Below are 10,101 nucleotides of genomic sequence, written 5' to 3' on the forward strand. Positions count from 1 at the left end.
GATTTAGTATATGTAAAGATGAGATTAAATCAAGAATTGTCTGATGGGTGACAATATTAGCCTATCAAATCATAGTTGCACACCTCATGTAGCCTAGCCCATAGGCCTATATGTTTTGATAAGGTTTGTATCACAAAGTGGCAAAATAACTTCGTAAAATTAAGCACATTAATCTGCTTTACAACTGGTGTAGAACCTAACTGGCATACAGATTTTCACCATAAAAATGCACCTTATAATTTGTTTTATTTTTTTATTTCACCTACATTTAAATAGGCAAGTCAGTTAAAGAACAAATTCTTATTTTCAATGACGGCCTAGGAACAGTGGGTTAACTGCCATGTTCAGGGGCAGAACGACAGATTTTTACCTTGTCAGCTCAGGGATTGGATCTTGCAACTTTTCGGTTACTATTCCAACACTCTAACCACTAGACTACCTGCCGCCCTAATAATTATAGTAGCATTACATGCATAAATCGCATTTGTGGTCACTTAAGAATGGTGTTTTCCCGCTAATGGAACATTCACGCTTATAGCCTACTGCCATGTGCGCATTGCGCCGCTTATAATGTGAAGAAATAGCCTAATAGTTTATCAACATTTTAAGCTAAATGTTCAGATCTGTTGTGTCAGCCTCATTGCTTAAAAAAGTTTTTTTGATGCTAGTGGTTGTATTCATCCCATCCCACAACTGTCCTAGACTATGTTTTGGAATATTTATTTATTGCACAGAATAGGTCAACTTACAAGTCATCAACTGGCAGCTTCATTAAATAGTACCCACAAAACACCAGTCTCAACGTCAACAGTGAAGAGGCGACTCCGGGATGCTGGCCTTCTAGGCAAAGTTGCAAAGAAAAAGCCATATCTCAGACTGACAATTAAAGATTAAGATGTGCAAAGGAACACAGACACTGGACAGAGGAACTCTGCCTAGAGGGCCAGCATCCCAGAGTCTCCTCTTCACTGTTGACATTGAGACTGGTGTTTTGTGGGTACTATTTAATGAAGCTGCCAGTTGAGGACTTGTGAGGCGTCTGTTTCTCAAACTAGACACTCTAATGTATTTGTCCTCTTGCTCAGTTCTTCACCGGGGCCTCCCGCTCCTCTTTCTATACTGGTTATAGCCAGTTTGCCCTGTTCTGTGAAGTAAGTAGTACACAGCATTGTAAGAGATCTTCAGTTTCTTGGCAATTCCTTTCATGGAATAGCCTTCATTTCTCAGAACAAGAATAGACTGACGAGTTTCAGAAGAAAGCACTTAGTTTCTGGCTGTTTTGAGCCTGTAATCAAATCAAAGTTTATTTGTCACGTGCGCCGAATACAACAGGTGTAGAACTTACAGTGAAATGCTTACTTACAGGCCCTAACCAACAGTGCAATTTTTAAGTAAAAAAATAGGTATTAGTTGAACAGTAAGTAAAGAAATAAAAAACGACAGTGAAAAATAACAGTAGCGAGGCTATATACATTAGCGAGGCTTTAACAGTAGTGAGGCTATATACAGGCACCGGTTAGTCAGGCTAATTAAGGTAGTATGTACATTAATGTATAGTAAAAGTGACTATGCATATATGATAAACAGACAGCAGCAGTGTAAAAAGAGAGGTTGTTGGGGGTGAACACAATGCAAATAGTGCAGGTAGCCATTTGATTACCTTTTCAGGAGTCTTATGGCGTGGGGGTAAAAGCTGTTAAGAAGCCTTTTGGTACCGCTTGCCATGTGGTAGTAGAGAGAACAGTCTATGACTGGGGTGGCTTTGTCGTGCCCTTTTCACGACTGTCTTGGTGTGTTTGGACCATTCTAGTTTGTTGGTGATGTGGACACCAAAGAACTTGAAGCTCTCAACTTGCTCCACTACAGCCCTGTCAATGAGAATGGGGGCGTGCTCGGTCCTCCTTTTCCTGTAGTCCATAATCATCTCCTTAGTCTTAGTTACATTGAGGGAGAGGTTGTTATTCTGGCACCACCCGGCGAGGTCTCTGACCTCCCTGTAGGCTGTCTCTTCATTGTCGGAGATCAGGCCTAACACTGTTGTGTCGTCAGCAAACGTAATGATGGTGTTGGAGTCGTGCCTGGCCAGGCAGTCACAGTTGAACAGGGAGTACAGGAGGGGACTGAGCACGCACCCCTGAGGTGCTCCAGTGTTGAGGATCAGCGTGGCGGATGTGTTGATACCTACCCTCACCACCTGGGGGCGGCCCGTCAAGAAGTGCAGGATCCAGTTGCAGAGGGAGGTGTTTAGTCCCAGGATCCTTAGCTTAGTGATGAGCTTTGAGAGTACTATGGTTTTGAACGGTGAACTGTAATCAATGAATAGCATTCTCACGTAGGTGTTCCTTTTGTCCAGGTGGGAAAGGGCAGTGTGGAGTACAATAGAGATTGCATCATCTGTGGATCTGTTTGGGTGGTATGCAAATTGGAGTGGGTCTAGGGTTTCTGGGATAATGGTGTTGATGTGAGCCATTACCAGCCTTTCAAAGAGATGGCCACCTCGCTTCGCGTTACTGGGAAACTATGCAGTTTTTTTACATGTTATTCCTTACATTGGTATCCCAGGTAATCTTAGGTTTCATTACGTACAGTCGGGAAGAACTACTGAATATAAGAGCAACTTCAACTCACCATCAGTACGACCAGGACAATGACTTTCCCGAAGCGGATCCTGTGTTCTGCCTTCCACCCAGGACAACGGAATGGATCCCAGCCTGCGACTCAAAACAAAGACGTCGTAAAAGAGGGAAACGTAGCGGTCTTCTGGTCAGGCTCCGGAGACGGGCACATCGCACACCACTCCCTAGCATACTACTCACCAATGTCCAGTCTCTTGACAACAAGGTTGATGAAATCTGAGCAAGGGTAGCATTCCAGAGGGACATCAGAGACTGTAACGTTCTATGCTTCACGGAAACATGGCTCACTCGACAGACGCTAACGGAATCGGTGCAGCCAGCTGGTTTCTTCACGCATCGCACCGACAGAAACAAACATCTTTCTGGCAAGAAGAGGGGTGTGCCTTATGATTAACAAGATGTGGTGTGACCACAACAACATACAGGAACTCAAGTCCCTCTGTTCACCTGACTTAGAATTCCTCACAATCAAATGTCGTCCGCATTATCTACCAAGGGAATTCTCTTCGATTATAATCACAGCCGTATATATTCCCCCCCAAGCAGACACATTGATGGCCCTGAACGAACTTTTTTTGACTCTTTGCAAACTGGAAACCACATATCCTGAGGCTGCATTCATTGTAGCTGAGGATTTTAACAAGGCTAATCTGAAAACAAGACTCCCTAAATTGTATCAGCATATCGATTGTGCTACCAGGGCTGGTAAAACCCTGGATCATTGCTATTCTAACTTCCGTGACGAATATAAGGCCCTCCCCCGCCCTCCTTTCGGAAAAGCTGACCACGACTCCATTTTGTTGCTTCCTGCCTACAGACAGAAACTAAAACAAGAAGCTCCCGCGCTCAGGTCTGTTCAAAGCTGGTCCGACCAATCTGATTCCACGCTTCAAGACTGCTTCGATCACGCGGACTGGGATATGTTCTGCATTGCGTCCAACAACAACATTGACGAATACGCTGATTCGGCGAGCGAGTTCAATAGAAAGTGCATTGATGATGTCGTTCCCATAGCAACGATTAAAACATTCCCAAACCAGAAACCGCGGATTGATAGCAGCATTCGCATGAAACCGAAAGCGCGAACCACTGCTTTTAACCAGGGAAAGGTGACCGGAAACATGACAGAATACAAACAGTGTAGCTATTCCCTCCGCAAGGCAATCAAACAAGCTAAGCGTCAGTATGGAGACAAAGTAGAGTCACAATTCAACGGCTCAGACACGAAAGGTATGTGGCAGGGTCTACAGTCAATCACGGATTACAAAAAGAAAACCAGCCCCGTCACGGACCATAATGTCTTGCTCCTAGGCAGACTAAATAACTTTTTTGCCCGCTTTGAGGACAATACAGTGCCACTGACACGGCCCGCAACCAAAACCTGCGGACTCTCCTTCACTGCAGCCGACGTGAGGAAAACATTTAAACGTGTTAACCCTCGCAAAACTGCAGGCCCAGACGGCATCCCCAGCCGCGTCCTCAGAGCATGCGCAGACCAGCTGGCTGGTGTGTTTACGGACATATTCAATCAATCCTTATCCCAGTCTGCTGTTCCCACATGCTTCAAGAGGGCCACCATTGTCCCTGTTCCCAAGAGAGCTAAGGTAACTGAGCTAAACGTCTACCGCCCGGTAGCACTCACTTCCGTCATCATGAAGTGCTTTGAGAGACTAGTCAAGGACCATATCACCTCCACCCTACCTGACACCCTAGACCCACTCCAATTTGCTTAGCGCCCAAATAAGTCCACAGACGATGCAATCTCAACCACACTGCACACTGCCATAACCTATCTGGACAAGAGGAATACCTATGTGAGAATGCTGTTCATCGACTACAGCTCAGCATTTAACACCATAGTACCCTCCAAACTCGTCATCAAGCTCGAGACCCTGGGTCTCGACCCCGCCCTGTGCAACTGGGTACTGGACTTCCTGACGGGCCGCCCCCAGGTGGTGAGGGTAGGTAACAACATCTCCACCCCGCTGATCCTCAACACTGGGGCCCCACAAGGGTGCGTTCTGAGCTCTCTCCTGTACTCCCTGTTCACCCATGACTGCGTGGCCATGCACGCCTCCAACTCAATCATCAAGTTTGCAGACGACACTACAGTGGTAGGCTTGATTACCAACAACAATGATGCGGCCTACAGGGAGGAGCTGAGGGCCCTCGGAGTGTGGTGTCAGGAAAATAACCTCACACTCAATGTCAACAAAACAAAGGAGATGATTGTGGACTTCAGGAAACAGCAGAGGGAGCACCCCCCTATCCACATCGACGGGACAGTAGTGGAGAGGATAGTAAGCTTTAAGTTCCTTGGCGTACACATCACGGACAAACTGAATTGTTCCACCCACACAGACAGCGTCGTGAATAAGGTGCAGCAGCGCCTCTTCAACCTCAGGAGGCTGAAGAAATTTGGCTTGTCACCAAAAGCACTCACAAACTTCTACAGATGCACAATTGAGAGCATCCTGTCGGGCTGTATCACCGCCTGGTACGGCAACTGCTCCGCCCACAACCGTAAGACTCTCCAGAGGGTAGTGAATTCTGCACAACGCAACACCAAACTACCTGCCCTCCAGGACACCTACACCACCCGATGTCACAGGAATAAGATCATCAAGGACAACAACCACCAGAGCCACTGCCTGTTCACTCCGCTATCATCCAGAAGGCGAGGTCAGTACAGGTGCATCAAAGTAGGGACCGAGAGACTGAAAAACAGCTTCTATCTCAAGGCCAGCAGACTGTTAAACAGCCACCACTAACATTGAGTGGCTGCTGCCAACACACTGACTCAACACGAGCCACTTTAATAATGGGAATTGATGGAAATTGATGTAAAAATATATCACTAGCCATTTTAAACAATGCTACTTAATATAATGTTTACATACCCTACATTACTCATCTCATATGTATATGTATATACTGTACCCTATATCATCTACTGCATCTTTATGTAATACATGTTTCACTAGCCACTTTAAACTATGCCACTTTGTTTACATACCCTACATTACTCATCTCATATGTGTATATATTGTACTCGATACCATCTACTGCATCTTGCCTATGCCGTGTTGTACCATCACTCATTCATATATCTGTATATACATATTCTTTATCCCATTACACTTGTGTGTATAAGGTAGTAGTTTTGGAATTGTTAAGTTAGATTACTCATTGGTTATTATTGCATTGTCGGAACTAGAAGCACAAGCATTTCGCTACACTCGCATTAACATCTGCTAACCATGTGTATGTGACAAATAAATGTGATTTGATTTGATCAAACCCACAAATGCTGATGCTCCAGATACTCAGCTAGTTTAGAGAACGACAGTTTTATTGCTTCTTCAATCAGAACAACCGTTTTCAGCTGTGCTAACATAATAGGAAAAGGGTTTTCTAATTATCAATTAGCTTTTTAAAATGATAAACTTGGATTAGCCAACACAACGTGCCATTGGAACACAGGAGTGAGGGTTGCTAATAATGGGCCGTTTCCAGCTACAATAGTCATTTACAACATTAACAATGTCTATACTGTATTTCTGATCAATTTTATGTTATTTTAATGGATAAAAAATAAGGACACTTCTAAGTGACTCCAAACTTTTGAATGGTAGTGAATATATTGTATTTTATACCATCTATTGCACCTTGCCTATGCCTCTCGGCCATCGCTCATCCCTATACTTATATGTACATATTCTCATTCACCCCTTTAGATTTGTGTGTATTAGGTAGTTGTTGGGGAATTGTTAGATTACTTGTTAGATATTACTGCACAATCGGAACTAGATGCGCAAGCATTTCACTACACTCACATTAAAATCTGCTAACAATGTGTGTGTGACCAATAACATTTGATTTGATTGTTGTGACGGTATAGGCTATATTACATGGATTTATTAGACTTCTTAAAAGGTAGATGTTCCAAAGGTCTGCATCAGTGGCTTGTAGGCTATGCGTGGAAGCCAGGAGATGCTAAATGTGTTAATGCCAATTAACGTCAATTATCATGAGACCGGCAGTTATTTGCTTGACAATCACAGGCTAAAGAAATTTCATGACCGCCACAGCCCTAGTCATGGTACACACTTTTAGCTTATTGCATATGTACACATATAACCTTCTAGCATTATCTCTTTGCTTACTGGAAAGTGTTTGCATTAGCGCTACGATGATTGCTAGGGCATGTATTGTAGTTGTAAATGCAGGCTGTTTGTATTAACTGTATCCCCCCCCCCCCTCTCCTCACAGATACCTCTGCTGCCTGTTGGGTTCTACTTGTCATTATATTTCTGATTGTTGCTGCTGCTGCTGCTGGACTCGTATGGTACCGGTGGAAAAATGGAAAATGTCTTTGGTAATATCAGCTTCTCAAAATCAAGCACTAAATTTTGTGAAAAATGTATTTATATTGAATTATCATACATTGATTTTGCTTTCAAATCCATGTTCTCTTTTTCTGGATAATATCCCAGGAGTTCAGTCATGGGCGATCACCAGTTCGAGGCACAATCACAGGTATGTGACTATGTTACAGGCCACCATTGTTGTGTGACTAACCTTTCTCAGCCACTTTTTGCTCTGTAACAATTCTGTTAAAATGTCTAATGACAAGGTTGAGGAAGAGGAAGCTGAGATGTAAACCAAGAGGGCAGATAAGGAAGAAGTATCATAAGGTAGGGTACATATCCTTTTATTCTTTCTTTTTGAAAACACATTTGAAATATTATTCCCCTAAAAAAATGTATAGGTCTATTGTGTTAGCTTGAAGAAGTCGCCAGACAGGCTGAGAGCAAATGCCAGTCTTAGACGTGTAGGCTCGGCCCTAATTTATGTGTTCTCTGTCACTTGGAGCTGCATTGCAAATGGTCCATGAACACAAGGAAAGGACCATTTCCAAGGACTCGTCAGCCCTTCCCCCTTTGAGGGTCCAACATGTATCTCTGTTACAGTATCCAGAGGACTGACTATTGAATGTGTGATTAGAATAATTCCATAGTATCTATCTAAAACTTCTTCACTGAGGATAACTTTCATGTTATCTATGTGGCTGTATGTTCTCTGTGGTAACTTGTATCTGTACAGGGTTAAGAACAAATTCTTATTTACAATGACGGCCTAGGAACAGTGGTCTGGTACAGTGAACCCACTGTTCCTAGGCCGTCATTGAAAATAAGAATTTGTTCTTAACTGACTTGCCTTGTTAAAGGGGGCAGAATGACAGATTTGTACCTTGTCAGCTCGGGGATTTGAACTTCAAACCTTCTGGTTACTAGTCCAACGCTCTAACCACTAGGCTACCCTGCCGCCCCCATGCATAGAGTTGTGTGGTCTTCTCAGAAATTCTGTCTTATTTACATTGGTCTTAGATTGGTCTTCGATGCTGTGACACCCTGTTGAGATTGGTCACTGGTGGTCAGGTTACACTGTAAACTTGGTATTGTTTGATTGGTCGGTGGTTTTGGGTTGACAAGGTTACACCTTCAGATGTTATAAATGTTCTCTCTTATCCTGTTGATGAGGGAAGGTTGTATGATCAATTCTCATTTCCTAGGCTTCAAGGCATCTCCATGTTAGCATCACCTACTGGTATGACTACTGCTCAGCATACGACCGCAAGGCGCTTCAGAGGATACGGACCAATACATCACTGGGCCCAAGCTTTCTCCCATCCAGGACTGATATACCAGACGGTGTCAGAGGAAGGCCCTAAAAATTCTAAGACTCCATCCATCCCAGACATAGTCTGTTCTCTCTGCTACCACACGGCAAGCTGTACCAGACCACAAGTATAGGTCCAAAAGACTCCTTAACAGCTTCTACCCCAATCCATAAAACTGTTGAACAGTTCATCAAATGGCTACCCAGACTATTTTGTATTGACCACCCCCTCCTTTTTTTACACTTCAATAAGTTACTGAGTAAAGGGTCTGAATACTTATGTATATGTGATATTTCAGATTGTTTTTAATACATTTGCAAAAAACTATATATACTATATATATATATATATATATGTGTGTGTGTGTGTGGGGCAAAAAAGTATTTAGTCAGCCACCAATTGTGCAAGTTCTCTCACTTAAAAAGATGAGAGAGGCCTGTAATTTTCATCATAGGTACACTTCAACTATGACAGACAAAATGAGAAAAAAAATCCAGAAAATCACATTGTAGGATTTTTTTATGAATTTATTTGCAAATTATTGTGGAAAACTTTTGTTATTGACCAAATACTTATTTATCTCAATACTTTGTTATATACCCTTTGTTGGCAATGACAGAGGTCAAACGTTTTCTGTAAGTCTTCACAAGGTTTTCACACACTTTTGCTGGTATTTTGGCCCATTCCTCCATGCAGATCTCCTCTAGAGCAGTGATGTTTTGGGGCTATTGCTGGGCAACACAGACTTTCAACTCCCTCCAAAGATTTTCTATGGGGTTGAGATCTGGAGACTGGCTAGGCCACTCCAGGACCTTGAAATGCTTCTTACGAAGCCACTCCTTCGTTGCCCGGGCGGTGTGTTTGGGATCATTGTCATGCTGAAAGACCCAGCCACATTTCATCTTCAATGCTCTTGCTGATGGAAGGAGGTTTTCACTCAATCTCACGATACATGGCCCCATTCATTCTTTCCTTTACACCACATATGTCAGAGTCAAGGCCCGCGGGCCACATCCGGCCCGCAAGAAGGTTTTTTACGGCCCCTGGGATGATCTTGATTTATTATTAGAACCGGCCCGCAGCAAGCCGGCAGCCCGCAGATCTTTTACACGCACCAATACTACATTTCCCACAATGCAAAGGTGACGCACCGAGCAGTAGGCTGCTTCATTTCAATATTTATTGGCACAGCAGTCGTCAGCATCACAGTAAAATTAACTTTCAGATACCCATCAAAAATGGCAAAACGGAAGGTGGATACTGAGAACCGGGGGTTTCAAACAAGGTGGGAGTCGGAGTATATGTTCACGAAGGTAGCTGGAAAACCTGTGTGTCTTCTGTGTGGAGAAAGTGTGGCGGTACTGAAAGAGTATAATCTGAGACGACATTATGAAACGAAACACGCGGACAAAAACAAGAATATGGACATGGAACAAAGGCTACAAAAGGCAGAGGAATTAAAACGAGGCCTCAAATCTCGACAGGCTCTGTTCAAAAAAGCCAAATCACAAGGCCAGGCTGCTGTCAAGGCCAGTTTTATTTTGGCAGAAGAGATCGCTAAATCAGCCCGGCCATTTACGGAGGGGGATTTCATCAAAAACTGCATGATTAAAGTTTGTGACGAAGTTTGCCCAGAAAAAAGGCAACTCTTTTTAAATGTGAGTCTGAGCAGAAACACCATTGCCGAGAGAGTAGACCAGTTGTCCATCAATCTAAAAGAGCAGCTTGTGAAAAAGGGAAAAGATTTTATTGCATATTCCTTGGCTGTGGATGAGAGCACCG

The 10,101-nt window shown here is 43.5% G+C and overlaps 1 protein-coding gene across 2 annotated transcripts in view; it reads left to right on the forward strand.

The window, feature by feature from the left end:
• The window catches only part of LOC139380637 (nectin-3-like), a 32,358-nt gene extending 23,853 nt beyond the window's left edge, over positions 1–8,505 (forward strand). For both annotated transcript variants that reach the window (XM_071123528.1, XM_071123527.1), the window contains 5 exons: positions 4,998–5,318; positions 6,909–7,014; positions 7,133–7,175; positions 7,273–7,333; positions 8,212–8,505. In XM_071123528.1, the coding sequence (XP_070979629.1) occupies positions 4,998–5,318; positions 6,909–7,014; positions 7,133–7,175; positions 7,273–7,299 (497 nt within the window). In that variant the 3' untranslated portion in view covers positions 7,300–7,333; positions 8,212–8,505. The remainder of the gene's footprint in view (positions 1–4,997; positions 5,319–6,908; positions 7,015–7,132; positions 7,176–7,272; positions 7,334–8,211) is intronic.
• Positions 8,506–10,101: the final 1,596 nt, after the last annotated feature.

Source organism: Oncorhynchus clarkii, chromosome 22 (assembly GCF_045791955.1).
Source record: "Oncorhynchus clarkii lewisi isolate Uvic-CL-2024 chromosome 22, UVic_Ocla_1.0, whole genome shotgun sequence".
Classification (NCBI taxonomy): Eukaryota; Metazoa; Chordata; class Actinopteri; order Salmoniformes; family Salmonidae; genus Oncorhynchus; species Oncorhynchus clarkii.